Source organism: Drosophila ficusphila, unplaced genomic scaffold (assembly GCF_018152265.1).
Source record: "Drosophila ficusphila isolate 14025-0441.05 unplaced genomic scaffold, ASM1815226v1 contig_286, whole genome shotgun sequence".
Classification (NCBI taxonomy): domain Eukaryota; kingdom Metazoa; phylum Arthropoda; class Insecta; order Diptera; family Drosophilidae; genus Drosophila; species Drosophila ficusphila.
The window spans coordinates 1310569-1330876 of NW_025064189.1; the positions used below are offsets into that span (position 1 = coordinate 1310569).

Here is a 20308-nt window from a genome sequence, read left to right on the forward strand (position 1 = left end):
GGTGCTGCAAGTGGGGGGTTACTGCACGTTCGAAAAGCTTTGGAATTGCTGACAATTTAGAAATACCTCTATAATTGCAAGCATCCGACTTGCTTCCCTTTTTATGAAGGGGAATGACAAATGACTCCTTCCAAATGAGGGGAAACTGACAAGTTTGTAGGGATAGGGTAAACAGCTTGAGAAGGGGTTTACACAATGCATTTGCACAGTGTTTAAGAACGCACCCAGGAATCCCGTCAGGACCTGGGGAGTAAACTGGTGTAACACGTTGAAGATCCAAAAGTAGGGAGCTTTCGTTTAAGGTGGGACGAAATATTAGGTTCGACTTAGGTATTGCGTATAAATATTGCTCACTTGAATGAGACACTGTTGAGTAAGTTGTTTGAAAGAATTGGGCAAACAGATCGGCTATTGCCTGATCAGTGTTAGCCGTCCTACTTTCAAACGAAAGCGAAGGCGGAAAGGAACATGATCTGCGCTTAGTGTTGACAAAATTATAGAACTGTTTGGGATCCCGTAAGAACTGGGACCTGCAACGGACTAAATAATTTTTGTAACACTGAGCGTTAAGCACGGTAAAGTTTGACCGAGCTCTTATGTATTTTCCAAAAACAGACTGACAACCTGAAATTTTATATTTTTTATAAAGTCTGGACTTTACATTCCTAAGGTGTGTTAACTCCTTACTAAACCAATCAATATATCAATATATCAATATATCAATATATCAATATATCAATATATCAATATATCAATATATCAATATATCAATATATCAATATATCAATATATCAATATATCAATATATCAATATATCAATATATCAATATATCAATATATCAATATATCAATAAAAAACGCTATATAGAAATAACGGAAATAAAACTATAACATCGTTGTTTTTCATTAGAAATGCACCATTTTAGGAATATAGAGTTTTCTAACGACTTTTGAATTACAAATTAAATTTTATATAAATCGGACAACTATACACGGTTGCCAGATTTGGCTCTTTTGAGCCAAAACTGGCTCTTTTTTCTCGTTGGCTCTTTGGCCCATTTTTATTGAATTTGTCTCTTTTTTGCTAATAGCGATACAAAATATTTTAAATTTATGCATTTTTTTTTGTGCAATTATAAAAGCGATTAATGTCTGAAATCTAAAAGTGCCAGATCGAAACTAAATTATTCCGCTGGTATGGTAGCTCTGAACATATGTCAGAATTACTTAAATTACCAAGTAATCCTTAGTTTCATTGCAATAAAATGTGTTGTGATGTTTTTGTTTATTTTTTTATATGACTTTTTTATAATAAAAGTTAAAAAAATAATAAATACAAATTTGGCTCTTTTTATTCAAATTGGCTCATTTTTAATCTTTTTTTTGGCTTATTAAAAATGCTCGAAGTGGCAACCGTGCAACTATATCATATAGCTGTCATATGTTCATATGGCAAAAATATGGAAAATGTATAGAAAAATCGTCATAGCTTTGATGTTTTCTAGCCTTTTTGCATTTGGATCAACTGATGACTGCGTATAAGCTTTTCTTGTTTTAAATGAATTACCTTGTTTTTTTTTTTTTTTAATTTTTATTGTAAATGTTCGATGTACTTAAACATAATTCAATCACTCTCGAGCAAACTATAACTTATCAGTGCAAATGATTGCCGAGTAAGTTCAGCAAAGGCGACTGAACATCCGGTTGCATTCTTACATCGATCGGCGGGTTTGAGAACTCCGAACATGGCGAACAACCGCAGTTGGAAGGCACTTCGTGCTAAAAGGAAAAATCTCATTAAATTGAGTGGATAATTAAAATGTAGAAACTACAAACCTTCTGAGTGAATGTGTGACCATCCTTGCAAATCATTTTTACAGAGATCGGTGTATAGGATTTGATGCTGCAGCAAGTGCAGAACTTTTCGTGCATGTCGGTGAGTGTATTATACTTCGATCCCGAGGAACAGGCACCTTCGCAGTCAGTGAATCCCTGAATGGGCTCGGCATTCACACAGATTCCATGTCCTTGCGCGGGGAACTTCAGAATCTCCTTTGTTTGCGACTCGGCCAAGGAAACAGGCAAACAAGTGGCTAAAAAGAGGAAATAATTATATTAGATTATGCTTAGTTAGTATATAGAGTTCTACTTACATTTATCTTCAACCAAAGGTTCTGCTTTACAACGTTTACAACAGCCATCTTGATACAAAAGATGAGAAAGGCAGCTTCCCACATCCGGACAAACCTCCTTTGCTGTGGTAACCAAAAACTGACCATCCTTCTTCAAACAGCTGTAGGTAGTACAATTGTCCTCCGTTTTCCAAATTGCATTCGCTTCATAGAGTTTCTGCTCAAATACACAAGCTGTCTGAACACACTTGCCACAGCACTTGGTTTTGTCCAAGTTCTGATAGCTGAATCCTGGGGCACAATCCGTGATACACTGCTCCAAAGTGCTGACCACTTGGGCATTTCCATCGGGTCCGTAGGAACACGTCTCCTGTTTGCAAACCTCCTTGGCGTGGGTCCATTTATCACCCACTTGTTTGGTGAATTTAGTGGTCTCATCGAGTTCATATTGAACAATGCAAAGGTCCTTGGGAGGTACTGAAAAAATTAGGAATATTTATTTAAATGGGTTAACTTTCTGAGATTAAATTACGTTATTCTTACCACACTTGTGTATGGGACAACACAATCCTGGCTCCTTCGTAGTCTTGACTTCATAGAATCGCTCTTTACAATTAAGTGGAGCCTGGGGACACAACTCTGGCTTGCAGTCAATTTTCTGAGTAGGGCAACAGCCTTCTTCAATCTTAACAATAACCTCGCCTGGCAGCAATTCCCGCAGTTTGATAATCTCACACTGATCCTTGGGCTTGCATTCTTAAATAAATATAAAAAATTAGTAAAGAAATTATAAGGTTTAAATATGACTTACCGCATATGTACTGTGGACATCCGTTTATATCATTCTTCTGCTTCTTATATTGTCCTGGTCCACAAATCGGCATCAATGGAGCCAAACATAACTTAGCAGGATCCTTGGTTTCGGGAACACATCGATATCTGGGACAGCACTCCTCCACCTTAACAATTACCTCGGGTTTGTAGCCCTCGGCACAGATGTTCTCCTCCACTTGACATTTCTTTTCCACACAGGAGGTCTTTCCATTTTGATTGCACTCACATTCAGTGCATTTATCCTTCTGCCACTTCTCGCCAGGCAAATGGAGGCCATCATCGCACTTTGTGCAGGCAATTTCGGGGACACACTTGCCACCATCCATTACCTTTCCAGGGGGACAGAAACAACCTTCAAATCGCTCCGAGCTCAAACACATTTCATCGGTTTTCAAAGTGTGAACTACAGCCTGGTTTTTAAGGCTTACTGCATCGAATTCGGATAAGGCTTTCACGGTATCGCAATTCTTGGCACAACCACATGGCTCATAAACCATATCACTTGGGCATTCATAGGGACAAAGTTGTGGTCTCCTCCAGTTTGTGCAGATTCCATGTTGATTGCACTCCTTTGCGTAGGCAGCCAAAGCCACACAAACTCCTTGCTGAGTGTTTCCAGGCTTGCAGATGTCCTGCTGACAGGCGGAGACATACGAAATGGGATCCACGGCCAAAGGACACTTGCCAAACAGCTCGGCATTGTAGAATTGCAGACAGGGATCCTTATCCGGTGGAAGGGGAATGCACTGCTCCTTGGGAACATCCTCACTTAGACATTCCTCTACCAAACCCAATTTTGGTTCATCTGCTTGCCAGCTTTCAATCACATCTACTCCATCTTTTTTCTTGGCCGGATTGGGTTGAAGATCATTGTCTGCATTGCCATTGCAATCGCCACAAAGTCCTTCCATCTTGCTGCCATATTTAATACTTGGAACGCCCAGGGAGAAAATTAAATCCTCAAAGGAGGCTGTGAGTTCCACATGGGATTCAGGAAGAGAGAGCACCAGTTCCTTGCCCACAATCTGGCGAAGGCTAATCCAACTGTCTTTGTAGGGAATCTGTTTCACCTCGAATCCATCAACCAAAACTTGAAGGGCTTTCGGTTTCTCTGGAACGCGTTGGACATGAATCACATGATCTCCATTCAGAATATGCAAGGACTTCGCACAACTGCCTCCCTGAACAGGAGTAGGTTGTCCCAGCTTCTTACAATCATCCATACTAACATAAACCTGGAAAGTGTGGACACCAGGAAGCACCACATCCCGCGACAAAAGATATGTGCAGTTTCCATTGAAACTGAAGCTCTTGCGATCGTAGGTCATGTACTTGGATGCTCCCAATGAATTGCAAACACAGTCCTTGCACTCGGAAATGGGCACACAATTCGGTCCTTTCCGTACAGTTCCCTCGGGACAATAGCAACCCGGGAAGCAGGCATCCGGAAGAACTGGACAATCGTCACCATGAACCGCATCGCAGGATGGTTCACATCGCCTCTTGTAACAATCCGTGTGAACTAATGGCGCAGGGCAATTGATCTCGCACTGAGCCACGGCTCTCCAGGTGGTCAACTGAATAAGTGGGTTCATGCTGAGGCACTTCTTCACAAAGCTCTCCAGGATGTTGCACTTGCAGGCAGCCGAGTCTCCATTGTTGGCCATCATGCAGTTGCAGGCAGCTTCCACACAGTAATTGTTAAGGAACTGTTTGTAGTTGACGGCCTTGTGGCAGCGAGCAAAGGTTGGATGGCTGTGGAAAAAAAGAAACAGATCAAATGGGGTAAAATTGATTCAGAAATATCTTTCAAGAAATCACGTTAATAACCTATCATCCTTTAAAAAATGTTCATTAAATCTGAGCCATTTTACTTCAAATTGAAAAACTTTTCGGGTTTAAAATCAATGTTAAATTTTTAAATTGCATTGCATATATAATTTTTAAAAAACCCCTTGGATTTTGCAGAATTTTAGGTACAATTTACAATTCTAAATTTTCTTTAGTACTTACTGAATGATATTACAAAGCTGCAAAGCCTTTGCCTGCATTTCTCTCGAGCACTTGAGATCTCCGCACTGCTCCTTGGGAATTTTCTTGTCATACCAACTATCTCCGAATTTCTCTGTGTTCGGAATGATTTGACCATCGGGTGATCTCTTATCGTCCTTTGGATTTCCATTGTAGTAACCACACAGACCATCGACAGTTCGCATAAACTTGGATGAAATGCCAACCTTCACGATTCCAATGTCATCGAGCTGCACCCAGAAACCATATTTGGTGGAAACGGCTAGAAGGGTCTTGCCTGGTTGAGAGACCACAAATGAAGCCTTGCAAATGGGTGAATTAATCAACTGTTGAACTGTAAACTCATAGCCATTGAACTTGAGCTTCAGATGGGGCAATAAAATCAATTCGTTGCCAGCTTCGGTGTCCTGAATTGTGATTACTTTGTGACAGACTTTGCGGGATTCATCGTTACATTGTTGGTGAACTGAAAAAGAATTAAATTTAAAAATTAAAATTTAATTAAATTAAGATGTAAAGAATACAAATTTTTACCTGAAATAGACCAACTGCTATTGTAAATATCCCTAGCCAAAATGTGACTACAAGGTCCATATTTAAAAATGGTGCCATCAAAGGTGGTGAAGCTCTTGCCACTAATTTCACACACATCATCTTTATTGGGACGCAGGACACAGGTGTACTTAAGGCAATCTCCCACTTTGGCCGTACTCATATCCAACTCCACGTCGTATTTTTCAGGACACTTTGGTTCCGTGCAGGTGATGGTCTCATTTTTATCGACACTCTTGGTGGGAATGGGAACACAAGTGAATTCATCGCACTGCTCCTCCTGATGGAAATCCAATTCCTGATTTGGCATGGCCAGAATTTGCTCCTTGGAGGAGATGAACTTGGTCTTTGTTATAGTCAATCCATCATCCACTATGGATACTTGTTTTGAGAAAGTAAACATCTTGGACATTTTCCTAAACTTTTTCTCCGTGATTTTAATCTTCATTTGAGGTGGACAAACTGGCTTGGGACATGTGATGACTTCAGCTAATAAAAAAAAATGAATTTGTAATATTGTTAATTAATACATCAATCTCAAACTCACTCAGATTCTTTGCCCTCGTAATTTCTGGCTCCACAGTGAACGAATCACTGCAACTGGCATCCTCATCATCGGCACAATCCTGAACTCCATTGCACCAAAGAATCTCCGGAATGCAGTCTCCACTTGATGGACACAATCTCTGGTGTTTGGGGCAGGGTTCACACTTGCAGAAACAATCACTAGTGATGACAGGACGCAATTTGGCATCCTGGCAAGGGGGACACTTCTTCGGCTTGCAATTCTTATGACCGCCAAGTACGCAAACGCAATCCTCGCAGGCTGAGTTCTCGAACTTACTGCCTATCGGATAGGTAATGTAGTTCTCTACACAAGGACAAAGGTTGTGCTGAACGCAGTTGTTGCCATCCCAGAAAAGTTGATCCTTGCATTGGCAATCGGAGGAGGAACTAGTGGGAGTCACACCATCGCAGATGTTGCATTTTGTGGGCTTGGTTTCTTCCACAGGAACTTGTCGCTGGATTTCAGCTAAAATTTAATAATAATTTTGTAGAAATTAGTGTAAGTTTTAACATATCATAAGTTCAAAGTGCGATATATACGCAGATCCAGTTCTGATGAAAAACTTACGATATGGTAAAAAGCATCCCAGTGGTTCAATCCGCATATTTATGTTTCTTTCCCAATAAGCTGGCACAACTTTGAGATACTGGGTCAATATGGGTTTCTTGAAATGATGTCTCCGCTCGTTTTCTGCATCGACATTTGCCTCAAAGATGCGTGGTTGTCCATTAGGAGATAACACAGTATTCCAAGTGGGTTTCTTCTTGGAGAACATCACCTTGTAGCCAGTGACCCATCCATCGGGACCTCCCTTCGTAACAAATCCAGAAATATTCCGTGGCTCCAGGAAATCAAACTCAATGAACTCGTTTTGACTGTTGGCAAGTGGACGCCAAGCATGTGGTGTTGATAATTTTAGCAGCTCCAGAAGCTGTGGTTTCTTGCCCTGATTTGGTTGGTGCCACAAGCTGCTCGATTGAACTTGATCCTGATACATCTTACCCTCATCCACGCCCATTAAATCGATGCATTCTTGCTCAACCAATTGAGGTGGATGTTCTGTGATGGGTGGTATTGTTGGAATCGGGAGCACTGGTGGGGATTCCACTTTATCTCCGCAGATGAGAAGCTCCACTCGCATGGCAATGGAGTTGTGCCACTTAAGAGGATAAATGCGAAGGGAACTAGCTTCAATGGGAATCTTGAAGAGTGTTTTTACTGGAGCTCTGGAATCCAAGGGACCATTGAACATTTGTGGCTTTTCTGTTTCGTCAACCAGATAATGGTAGGCTACTCCATCATGACTGTGAAGGATCTGCAAATATAATTTAAAAGGAAATAAAATAAAGTATATATTAAGCTTAAATAATAACTCACCTTAAACAGGGTTACATAGTTATCAAACTCAGGGCTACCAGCCATAATCACACCATAGAATGGCTCTGGTTTGCCGAAATTCAGTTCCAAATACTGCATTTGATCGTTAATACTGGGTGACCAACTGCCCTTTGGATGATCTTTGGTTAAACGAGCCATTTTAGGACCATGTTCTGGGGCCAATTGAGAACTGGCGTTAAAGACGCTGTCGGGTTGTAAAAATACAGGGCTTTCTATCTTGGGAATGAGTCTGAAAAAAATATAACTCTTTAAAATGTAATTAAATATTAATAATCAACTGATTTACCGCTCTGGAGAACAATGTAGTGGTGGTGTGACTGTAACTGGGAGTATAGGAACCAAAGGAACGATATCTATTTCTTCATCTAAAATTAAAGAATATATTTTAAAATATTACAATCTTAAATTATTATAATCCCTGTGAAGTACTCACCTCCTCCTTTGGGAACTGGCTCTGGTTTATTGGGCACACAAGTAAAAGTATTGTCAATGCACTGACACACCTCAAACTCCCCAACAACTGGCTTATGAGGCTGAACATAGTGCTCAGCATTATCCATGCAGGGACAATCGTCGGCATGGACACAGGTATCCTCATCCAACCAAAACATTCCTTTACTATTGCAATCCGGTCGCAGGTTGTCCACACAACCCGGCTTACAATGCTCGCCAATTTGGCAGAGACCTCGCTTTCTCAATATGCTGCCATAATAATGACAGGTGTGTTCACATTGATTGGCGCACTCAGATTTCCTCTTTCCGGGAGGACATTCTCTAATGGGTTCCGGTTCGGGTTCAGGTTTGGGTTTCACGCCACAATTGGGCTTGATCTCTTGTACAGTGGCAATGTGATCGCAAATGAACATCGTTGGATTGAACATCATGAACTCCCCGCAGGTTTGCTCTACATAAATCCAACCTCCCTCGACTCCTTTGGGTTGGCAATGCAGGAATTTGTGGCAATCTCCGGGGAATTCCTTGTACTCCGCAATTCCAGTATCGCAGGAAAGTCCAAGTTGTGGTTTCTCAGTGGGTTTGGGTGCTTCCGGTTCGGGTTCTTCATCGCACTGGCAAAAGGCACGCAATTCGTAATCGTGGCACTTGCCAATGCATCTTAGTCCCTCCTCCAGATTGCAAATCACATTCTCGTCCATTTGATCGGGGTTTTCATGGGTGTCCTTCACCCGACACTCCACCTTGGTCATGTACTCCTTTAGGCAAGTTCCATAGACATTCTCCATGCGATCGTAACGGGGAACCTTCTCCTCATCGTTCAGTCGAACATCCTTGTGCGAAGTGTCCTTATCCTTGTCGCACCATCGCGTCCATCCCTTGACGCACTTGGTCTGGTTTTGGGTGGCCAGAGGAGGCATGGTGGTGCCTTCAATTAAAGGAGCCAAACGGGGTGTGGTCACGGGCACCTCGCACTTGACTCCGCTGCAAATCTCCTTTCGCTTGGAGCATCGACATGTGGCACACGAATCCGTATACGTGATGTCACCCTCGTAGAAAGTCTTGCCCTCCTTCACCATGCAAACCGGTTTGCATTCCGCCTTGGGAACACATTCGCGGTAGGTGTCGTTCAGATAGATAAATCCATCCTGGCAAGGTTTAATGTGGCATCCTTCGAGGCAATTCTCCCGGTTGCACATGCGCTCTGCGATTCCCTGATCGAGGAAGTTGTCACAGGTCTCCACCGCACACGCTGGAGTGCAGGCCTTGTAGTCCGAACAGGTTGGGTCACATTGCATGGCTACATATATAAAAGATATGGGATGAAGTTAAAATCATATTGCAAGGCTGAAATTTAAAAGATAGAGAAATAAGATACTTGCAATAAGATACTCGCGTGGTTCAAAAATATGGGATAAGTTTAAAAAAAAAAAAAAAAATAAAGTGAAATTTAACTTTAAATATCGTTAAACAAGATTGCATTGCATTCTAACTAGATAAAATAAGCTTACGCGTAGAGTGTTCAATGATCTATATTAGCATCAGAAATTCAAGCTCATTATATTTTTTTTACTCACGGCAAAAGTGTTGCGATCTCCAGCGAATGTGGATGCCCTTCTGAGCACAGGCATCGGCATAAGCAGCCATTGCAGTGCAAAGACACTCGCAATCGCCTCCCTGATCGCAGGCACAAGTATCGAAGATGCAGCGCTTCCAGAATTTTTCCAGGGGAACCTCAGCATGGCACTCCTTGAAGAGATCCGACTTCAGGGCTCCACACTTCAATTGAGCCCAGGTTTCACGTTCTGGATGTTGTTTGCAGGAATCAATGGGAGCCACTGGAGCCGAGCAATGAGGCTGAAGTTTCCAGGCATGACCAAATAGCATTGGACTGGCCTCCAAACCCAAGGAAGGTGTCTGCATGTCATCCAGACTGTTGCCATTGTAGTTGCCACACAAGCCACTGACTTTCTGGCGCCATTCGTTGCCCAGTTTTACGTAAACTCGAGTGCCTTCATCCCATTTGACTTGCAATTTCAGGGGAATCACTTCCACAACCACAAAGACACCAGCTTTGTAAATGTGGAAGGCATTGTGACCTTTCGAGTTGACACTGTCACGAAGTTCTGAAAGGAAAGTTTATAATATAAGTTTAATATATATATTTTTAAATGTATTTATAACTTACTTTTAATGGGCGACTTATTTGGATCAATGCTGTAAGCGGAATCCGCACTCAAAAGCAGCGATTCTTGAGCATGACCACTTAAACTTATTTCCAAAGACTTCGAGCAAGTGACGCCCATTGTGCCGCATAAAACATTCTGAATGGTAATACTAAAGCCATCGCCATTGTCGAAAACTCCCTTTGCAAGGACATAATCACAGGCTCCTTGGAAATCAAAGTCATGACCATCAAAGGTGGTGAAATGGGAATCTCCCCAAACGCTGCACGTGGATTCGCAACCATTTTTCGAGCACTTCCAATTGCCAGCTTGGCACTCGCAAAGATTGCAGTCCTCCTTGATCTTCTCACCGTCATCGTAACTCTTTCCGGCGTGATGACAGGAGCAGTTAGTTGGCAGGACGCAGGACGAACGGGAAGTATCGTAGACATAACCCTCCATGCAAACGCATCCTGGCAAACATTCCGAAGAATCGGCCACGTATTTATCCATATTCTTGCAGGTTTTCGGTTCTTTGGGAGCACATTTTGTGAACTCGGCGAAGGGCTGTTTGGCACACTTGGATCGCAGTTCCGACGAAGGAGGGTACTTGTCCTTGTCACCTGGTTCCGCATCCTGGCAATCCCACACTCCGTTCGTACAGGTGCAAAGATCCAGGAACTTCTCACCCGGGCGAACCTCTTTGTATCCTGGACGGAAGGACATGCCGTCGAAGTTGCAGTGGCACTTCTGCTTCGGCACACACTCGCCCTCCTCGTTGACGTACTCTCCATGGGGACAACGACATCCTTCCACGCACTCGCGTTTGCAGGATCCCTTACTCGGGAGATCATCGCAGGTGAGGGCACATCCATCGCCGCACTCGTCGTAAACTTGACCCATGGGACACTTCACAGCTGGGAAATGAATTTAGATAAAAAATTTTTAATAGTAGGTAATAAAATATTAAGTGATTTAATTCAGTGCTCAAATATATTATAACATATAATATTTTAAATAAATATAATGCCGATTTAAGGGTATGCATCCCATTATAATTAAATTGTTTTGGTTATTTATCCAAGCTTTTTGTTTTATTATTATTAAATATAAATACTCACCACACTCCTTGACCGTCATACGCCATCCTGTCTTAACTCCTTGTCGCATGCACTCAGTTCCGTAGGCAGACAAAATGGGGCAGAAGCACTTTGTAAGATCATCCTTGCAGGCACATGTGTCGTACAGGCAATCCTCATAAAACTGCTCTGGTTCGACCAGGAAGTGACAGTCCTGGAAGATATCCTGCAGAATCCAGTCGCAATGCTTCTCCGCAAGAGCTTTCTTCTCCGGACTTAAAGTGCAGGGATGCGGTCCTTGATGAGTCTCCGCCTTGAATTCGCAAGTATCTTTGGTGCGCCACTTGTCCGCAAAAGGTTCCACTGCCGTTTCAATATCTCCTTCGGGAGTCAGGAAATCATCCTGGGTGTTCGAATTAAAGGTGCCACACAGACCCTGCGTTTGGCCACGCAAACTAGGCGGAGCATCGATGTAAACCCGCGAAACTCCATCCCACCAAATGCGAATGCCACCTGCAAACTCCACGGTCAAGAAAGTGGAACTCGCTCGACGGATGAGCACTTCGCCCAAACCCAACATCTTTGGCAGCTTGGCAATGGGTTTGTCGTTGACCACGGTGGTTAAACCCTGATCCAGTTTAATAACCGATGGAGTACCATCCCGTAAAATAAATCTAATCGTAACCGATTTGGTGCACGATGGATCGTCGGGAGCTGCAAAGTTCATACCCTCCGAAACTGCTCCCGAACAAGCCACATTCTCCGCCTCCACCGACATGTTCGTGGTCTTCAGCAGATGGTAGGAGCACTTGCCCATGAAATCGTACCGCTTGCCATCGAACGTCTGGTAATGCGGATCTCCAATTGCCCCACAGCGGGCGCCACATTTATCCTCCGTGCAACGCCACTGTCCATTCTTGCAGGTGCACGTGTTGCAGTTCTTCTTGACCGTCGATTCTGGTTTGAATTCCTTGCCGCGAAGGGAGCACGGGCAGAGTTCTCGGGTGATGCAGGCCTCTTTGTATTGAACGGTTCCCTCAGGACAAAAGCAGCCCTCGTTGCAAGTGCCCCTCGAAGTTGCAACGGCCAAATCCGATTCGCAGGTGGGCTCCACGTTGGGTCCGCAGGCCTGGTAAACGCGTCCAAAACCACAGCTAATTGCTAATAGGAGAAAAGTAAATTAATTTTATATATTATTAATTATATTATATATAATATAATTAAATGGCCGTATATGTATTCTTATTTAATATACCACTTATATGTTTTTATACTTACGACAAATCTCCAGATTCCGCCATCCGTGCTCCAGCTTGATGCCCTTGAAGGCGCACTCCTTGGCCAACATGGCGATGGCATCGCAGTTGCAGCTCTCTGGATGTTCTCGATTGGCACAATTGCAATAGTCAGCCATGCAGGTGCGAATTAGGGCATCGTAGTTGAAGGGTTTGATGCAATCACCCAGTTTCTCGTTGGCCAACAGTCGCTCGCAAACGGAGACAGCCTTTTGGAGTTTGCTTTGCTCACATGAATCCACTCCGAATTCCAACTCAGCACTGTTCTCCACCTGGCACAGTTCACTGTGATCCTCGACACGCCAGGCATCCGCGAATGCTTTTACAGTCTCCAACTTTTTGCCCGTCCTCGAAGTCAAATCCGTGTTGATATCCCCATCCAAGGAGCCGCAAAGACCTCCCACTTTTCCCCACATTTGAGGACCAGCCTGCACGGAAACGTACTGATGGTGATCCCAGTCCAACTTAAGGCCAACGGATTCCAGATCGATCTGCACATGTTGAGCCACTGGCATTACTTTCATGCCCATCACCTGAACAGGCATGGGTAGCTTTTTAATGGGAGTGCTGAGTTGCATGGTGCCATCTATTTGGATTGTGTATATATTACTTCTCTAAGATACCTGCAGATTATTATATAGGTTCTTACTTAGATTTTCGAAGGTGTACAGCACGGATTGCCACAAGATCTTTAATGTGTGGGCACAACCATAACCAGAACCATATGGACAAGCCTTCAGGATAATGTCGAAAGTACCTGAAACTTTGTCTGTAATCAGTGTATGAGAACACGAAAGAGGTGCCCTGTGGAGAACAAGATATTAAAAATCGGAAATTTATTTATTCAACCCATTATTTCTTACTTGAAGACCAGACCATCAAAGGTCTTCATGTTAATACCACCCCAAGTGGTGCAAATTGCAGGTCGCGGTGTTTTATCAATGACGATATCCAAATCGTTGCTTTGGTACAAGGAATAACTGCTAAGGGTGACGACAGTTTCCTCCGAAGACCACCATTCCTAATTAATTTTATTATTAGCAGTCGAAGAATTATTTAAATTTAAAGTAAACTTACACTTCTTCTTTCGAGATCTCTGTATTTGGCCAGCAAAGCCAAAAGTTTTTGGCGTTCGGTTTGGATTTCGTAAGCCATTTCACCACTCATTCCGTGTTGATAAACTCCACCAATTTGTTTTGTTATATCGCGTGAGGAGGATGTGGATCGGATTTTGTAGCCAGGAGCTGAAGTAAAGATTTAAGAATATATCTTTGAAGCTTTTCAACTCTTTAAAGGAAATCAACTTTAAAGTAAAGCAAACTTTTCTTTATGTTTTTCATATTATACTTACGGAATATGCACTTTGGAAGTGGAGCAGGAAGGTATTGTCCTTGTTGATAGTTGCACTTGTACTCTATATCAATGCGGCCTTGAATCTGCAATCCTGGCACTTGAGGGCAGCTGAATGTACAACGAGCCTCCTCCATTTCATAGGCACACTTATAGTTTCCATTGAAATTGGTGTTGGTAACATTGCAACTATCCACATCTATAAAATGAAATCATTAGATTTAGCTCTACAAAAATCTATATAAAATTTAACGCTTTGTAAAGTTTCAAATAATAATAATTGCTAGGAACAGTTAATAGTAATTGTTCTGATTATTTTTCCTGAAATATATAAATACACTTACTATATTGACAGTGAGCACCGCGGAACATCTTGGAGCACTGGCAGACATTGAAGCTGATGCATTGTCCTCCATTCTGGCAGGCGGGTGCACAAGTAGCTGAAAGTACGTGCTAAAATCAGAAAAGTTTCCATCATAATAGTAGAGTTACCCACGAGCACAATCGGGAGTTTTGGCAAGACCCGTCTTGGTGTGAATCCACTGGCCATTTCGACACTCAATGTTGGTGATGCCACTGCCATCTGGAAACTGGAATCCCCTCATGCACTCCGCGTGGCAAATACTGCAATAAAATATCGTTTAAACCAATATATTATATACCATATCATCCTATTCAAACTCACTTGTTCATGCAGGACATTTTGGAGTTCTTTGGCGCCTTTGGAATGGAAGCACATACCGACTTTTTCTGCTGACACAATGGTCCATAATAATTCTCCGGACACTGGCAAACTCCGGCGGAAATGCAGATGCCGTTGTTCTGGCAACCCGGATTGCATTGTGCCTGGCAGGGAGGCACCTGGGTGAACACAGAGTTGCCAATGATCCAGCCATCGTTGCTGCAGAACATCTCCAGGATCTGCACATTCTGGGCGAAACTGTAACCAGCTGGGCAGAAAACCTTGCACTTTCCATTGTTGCACTCGGATTGAACATTTACTGGGAGTTGCAGAGCAGAGCACTTTCCAAAGGCCGCCAGATACTGGCCACCTGCTCCGTAGAAATTTGCCTGGCTGTTGTATGAAATTTCATTTAGTAAATCGAAAATAGCATACTTTAAGGGTTATATCACAGTTGTGCATCAATTTTGGAGTATTGCATTTTGTTTAAGTAGAACAATTAACATTTTCTGAACTAAATCTACATATAACCCATTAAAAAATTCTTCTTACCCCTTTCCAAGGCCAAAGATGTTTAAGGTTTTGGTTAGCAGTCCTCCTCTGCAAGGAAAAGTTTTATTAAAGGATGTTCATTCATGTTGCTATTAATTTGAACTTACTTAAGGCCACCTCCTCCTGCTTGAGATGTCCTTATAACAGTGCCGTAACCTCCACCACCGCTACCATATCCTCCACCACCGCCATATCCTCCTCCACCGCTACTATATCCTCCACTATAGCCTCCACTATATCCTCCACTGCTTCCTCCCGAAGCGCCATAAGTGTAGGCAGCACTATAAGTAACATGATTAATCCAGTTATATAATTGCCGCTGAACTTGGCAGTTTATCGCGCTTTGTTCCGATTTATCATTACCTAACTGGGGGGGCTTTCAGGACCCTGAAGCTAACGTGGCGCTCGTTGCGGGAACTCTCGTTATCGACGGCTTCCGGTGCGGCTTGATCCAGCGGACTACATTTTGCAAAATAAAATTTGTAGAAGATTGAGATACACAGCTTTTTGCGCAGAAAAACATTTTATTATTATTTGTATTGGTGTGCGATAGGAAGTTATATCTAAGTTTCTCCAAATATGGAACGATTGGGCAGGAATTTTCAAGATATTTTATACAGAGTTAAAATAATTCACAAAAAAGAAATGATTGTATTCCAGAGTGGTGAAATATTTTAACGAAATTTAAAGTCCGCTAACCCGTAATATTGATAAAGTAATATTTTAGCTATTTTTTTTAAGAATATTAGATTTTCGGAGTATGCAACTTAAATTTTCTGTATAAGGATATAGATATTTCAAATTAAAGACATTTTTGGTGCGTAAGCTTTGTTTGAGATATATTTATTTTAGAAAACACCCTTGGACGGTTTAAGGTTAATTAACATTTTTAAGACTTAAACAAAATTAATGTGTCGTTTAGTCCTAAAGAAATCAAGCCAGTTATATATAGATATTTCGAAAAAGTCCTTGATATACACTTTAAAATTTTAATTAACATATTAGAAGAAGGGCTTTAAAATACGCTTTAATCCAGAAATTCACAGTAAGCTCTTTTCACATGTGCACAGTCTCTAAAACACACAAAATTTAACTCTTGGGGATCCGGAATAAAAATAATGCTTTTTTTTATTAATTTTTCAAATCAAGGTTTGTTTTCGATTGTTATTTTACAAATACAAATGTCCACCTTTGTACGTTAGTTAAACAGATCAGCCATTTTTAAACTAGTTATTTAGTTTCACATTTTTCTGTCCGCTCACTCACTTTATATCTTCATCATCCTCATCTTTCATGATAATGTCTCCATCCTCGGCCCACACAAAGGATATTAAGAGCAGCCACAAGGACAATGAAATCACTTTATTTGACATTCTGTTTGTCAGAAGCAAACTATGTTTGCTTAACTTAGGAAAAACAGGAGTATCCTGTTGCTATTTAACACTGGTAATCCATTTCTGCAAGGACACTGATAATCCGATTATCCTTGCTATATCCTTCGGACACTGTTAATCCTTGCTTTATCCTGGGTTTATATTATTAACACTCCTTTGTAGAGCACTTTTCACTTTTTATTTATCCACTGAACTTGACGGTTTGAATTCGCGATCACGACTAATGATGCTAGTGGATCCGGAGCGCCTTTTATAGCCCCGATTGCGATTGTGGTTCCCACATTCTCGGGATTTTATCAACCGAATGTGAATTTTTTAAGGGTCAAGCCCACCACTTATCCAGAATCCTCGAAAAAAGAGCCACCGTTCTCAACTTATCGCCGCTGCTGTTCTTAAATTAGCATAGCGAATGTTCCGAAACTGTGCCAAGTTTAGGCCGATGGCAATGCCTGTCTGATAGTGCCATTTCCGGGAGCTGTGTCATAATAATATATTAGAGCGGACCGCTCGCCTTTGGGGGTAAAACATTGTTGGGGCTACCCGGCCTCACTTCATTGATAAGTCGCTATTTAGTTTATCTGGTCATTGGGTTGCTCATGAATGAACTACGTACTACACATAAGTTTACTAGCATTGAACTTGAAAGATTAAATAGGAGAGATTTCATTATGGTCAAGGAAACTCATTTGCTTTAAACTTTTAACGGATGCGCGCTGAGTACGTTAAGTGTTATCGAAGTAAGCAGTTTAGAGATTTCAAACAAGCAGTCAAAAAGAAAGCAGTTTTATGTGGTGCTCACTGGGGTGTATAGTTGTGACACTAGGTGGCGCCAATGTTTTATCTGTCCCAAGCATTTTTCAGATTTTTTTTAAATTATAATAAATTTATACCATTATTTGTTTTTTTTTTTGTTTTTTTGGTTATATATTTAATAGGTACAAAAAGATAATTCAATCTAGGTAATGGTAAATATTTATACGCAATACTTTTTGATTCTTGGCGAGCCTTAATCGCGAATGTAAAAATGAGCACTTATGTATTTTTGTTGAATCACTTTTAAAAATGTAATATATCACTTGTGCAAATGAATACATGATAAATATAATAGAATATAAATTAACACTAAACCCTTTCAAAATTGGAAACAATTCCTACACATTATTTCCAATTTTTGGGGTCAAAGTAAACCTAAACCAAAAAATTTCTCATTTGTGTTGGACGGTCGACATTGATTGGCTTTCCTGTCACAATATGATGCTGTTTGTATAAGTCTCTCGGCTTGATATATATGTCCTTAAAATCCTCACTGCTGACATGCCGGCTAGCTGCTCCCATATATATTCCATCCAATATGTGGTTTGAATTTTCCCTAAGTTCAACCTCGGGTTCGTATATGTTTTCAATCAGAGTTTGTCGCTTCTTCACCTTTTGAACTCTCACTTCTGGAGTTGGTTTCTTTAGCCTAGCCCGTTGTGAAGCCAATCCGGTACAGCTCATGATAATTGCCAGTAGAACACAGAACTCAACAATGGCCAAAATCAGACTGCCGCCAAGAAAGATGCCATATTGCTCCCGGTACCAATTGTCCAAATGTGGAAGACAGGACTCCGTGTTGCGTTCCCTTTCATAGGACATTCGATCGATTGACTGGCACAAGGATTCATTAGCTGGTTTTGGATCAAGATAAGCCAAGGTATCTTTCGAATTATCTAGTATGCAGCAACTGAGAGGCACCGGGAAATTCCTCTGTCCAAATCCCTGCAAACGCCACAATGAAGTATCGTAGTCCAGTGAACTCCTCATTCCACAGCAGCCAAAACGAGCCTGTGCCAAATCCATGGCATTGGTGAACTGTTCCTGTCCCGGAACTCCATAATTGCTTTGCAAAGATCTCACCATTTGACCCTCATCCAAGCTGATTCCCAGGCAATGTGGCCAAAGGGTTATGGCAAGGCATAAAACCGATTCGGTAAGAAGGAGCACCACAACACTCAGGAAGTAAATGGTCAAAAAGCAGTAGGTGTGAAGGCAGCTGGCCCAAAAACCCACAACAGCAGCTAGAATGGCCACAAATCCCGCGATTGCCACGCCCAGTGCGATATAAAAAAGCAAAGGCTGCGGAAGTGAACTCAATCGATCACTGGATGAAGCCAAGAGTCTGGAGAGCAGAATACGCTTATGGTCGGAAAATATGTACAAGCCAGAAACGATCAGCAGCAAGCCGCAGATCTGAAATAAAAATCTATATTAAATAGAAGTCATCAAAGAGGGGAAACGTTTATTTCCATCAGGATGAACCCAAAACAAAACTTTCACTTTAGTCAGTTGAATAACACACTCACCAAAAACAAGAAGTTGCATAAATTGAGCACGAATTTGTAATTAAAACAGCGACCCATGTTTATATCGATGCGGGTGTGGTCTTTTGTAATAAATTAGAACCTAGTTTGTTATGACGAAATGCAATAATTGCGACATGAGCAGCGATCAGTAGTGGAAGATATATATATCCCGATGTGCTGCATGCTCATGTGCATATATAATCCCAAGCGAAACCTAAAACAAAACCAACAATTTAAGCTCGTCTTTATTCGATGCGGCGCTGTAGACGGTAAAATTTAAACTAAACGCTGGGGAGAGGCAACATTCTGTGGCAAGTTCAAAGCAGCGAAAGTAAGAGACCACAGAGAATTCACTTGTAACTCTCTATAAAACCCTCGATGGGCATAAACTAGCTACTCTCATTGAAACTTTTCAAGCAAAACAAAACTGAAAATGCCATTCCGCCACCAACATTTTAAACCGGCGATTGAAGAGAGAAACCTGCGGATGGGCGCAATGTTCGCTGCTCTTATTTGATCACTGGCATCTGCAGCCATTTGGAACCGTTTTCCAACAATAGCCGACAAACAACAGAAAAACTCCACCAGTTGAACTTTAATTATAACGAGACCCCGGGACCAGTGTTACATTAAAACTTTTCTTTGTAATGCTGATGGTCTAAAAAATGATTTGATTAAATCAGTTTGGTTTTGCATATGTGACATATTCTATCAAAGTAGGCTTTACAAAACACTTCACCTCATAAGTCTGAAATTCGGCTTTTTAACATTAAAAAAAAAAATTGTATAAAATTTTAAGAATTTAAAACCCATTTAAAAAGCTTTTAAAATCGTATATTTAACCTAAATTATGCTTAAAATCTCGAGCCGCCGCAAGATGCCAGTGACCGAGCAACTTCCTCGTGTAACCAAGATAGTGCATCCAACTCCAAGAAGAAGAATCAATCCCTTGAAGGAACCAAGCACCCAGCAACAGTTTTCTTACGGCCAAAACAGTCAAAATGTCACCGAGGAGTTGAAAAATCGTTTGGCGGTCCTTCAGCGGCGAGTCAAGGAGTGGAAACAAGAAGCAAAGTCTGATATTTAATGTCAATCTAAGAAAACACCGTAACTCATTTAATAAATAACCATACCAGCTTACTATAATAAATCTATAGTTTTTATTTGATCATGCTTTTCCCATTTTCTTGGGCAATTAAATGTAAATAAAATGAACAAATAAATATTAAATAAACAAAATAGTAGAATATTGTAGTTGTAAAGATAGTTAATAAGTCTAAACTCTAAGTAAAAAAAAAAATGGTTGGCTTTAAGCAAAATTAAAAATGATAGTGGAAAATAAAGCAAAATTATTGATTTGAGTTGAATATTTTTTTATATTTTAGGGGTTTTGTTATATGCGCTTTTTACCTATTTAAAATAAATTTATTTGCAGTGTTTTTCGTTTATCTTTGTTAAGTAAATAATTCTGCAAAAAAATT

At 41.2% G+C, this 20308-nt stretch overlaps 3 protein-coding genes across 3 annotated transcripts; 1 reads left to right on the top strand and 2 right to left on the bottom strand.

The window, feature by feature from the left end:
• Nucleotides 1–1334: 1334 nt before the first annotated feature.
• Nucleotides 1335–16692, bottom strand: LOC108086947 (hemocytin). Its single transcript, XM_017184059.2, has 27 exons — nucleotides 16358–16692; nucleotides 15455–15550; nucleotides 15199–15372; nucleotides 15092–15139; nucleotides 14543–14932; nucleotides 14354–14481; nucleotides 14202–14297; nucleotides 13859–14056; nucleotides 13585–13751; nucleotides 13371–13528; nucleotides 13157–13311; nucleotides 12491–13093; nucleotides 11255–12373; nucleotides 10157–11050; nucleotides 9546–10094; nucleotides 7949–9268; nucleotides 7802–7880; nucleotides 7495–7744; nucleotides 6685–7432; nucleotides 6097–6582; nucleotides 5532–6038; nucleotides 4980–5463; nucleotides 2944–4721; nucleotides 2676–2888; nucleotides 2154–2609; nucleotides 1837–2093; nucleotides 1335–1779 (listed from the first exon to the last, which is right to left on the bottom strand). The coding sequence occupies exons 1-27, from the start codon at nucleotides 16462–16464 to the stop codon at nucleotides 1654–1656; spliced, it is 11586 nt and encodes a 3861-aa protein (XP_017039548.1). The 5' UTR covers nucleotides 16465–16692; the 3' UTR covers nucleotides 1335–1653.
• A 776-nt stretch (nucleotides 16693–17468) lies between these two features.
• On the bottom strand, nucleotides 17469–19089 carry LOC108086887 (CD82 antigen). Its single transcript, XM_017183947.1, has 2 exons — nucleotides 18828–19089; nucleotides 17469–18714 (listed from the first exon to the last, which is right to left on the bottom strand). The coding sequence occupies exons 1-2, from the start codon at nucleotides 18882–18884 to the stop codon at nucleotides 17674–17676; spliced, it is 1098 nt and encodes a 365-aa protein (XP_017039436.1). The 5' UTR covers nucleotides 18885–19089; the 3' UTR covers nucleotides 17469–17673.
• A 471-nt stretch (nucleotides 19090–19560) lies between these two features.
• Nucleotides 19561–19977, top strand: LOC108086893. Its single transcript, XM_017183954.1, has one exon. It carries the CDS (start codon nucleotides 19678–19680, stop codon nucleotides 19912–19914), a length of 237 nt encoding a protein of 78 aa, XP_017039443.1. The 5' UTR covers nucleotides 19561–19677; the 3' UTR covers nucleotides 19915–19977.
• The last annotated feature ends 331 nt before the right edge of the window (nucleotides 19978–20308 follow it).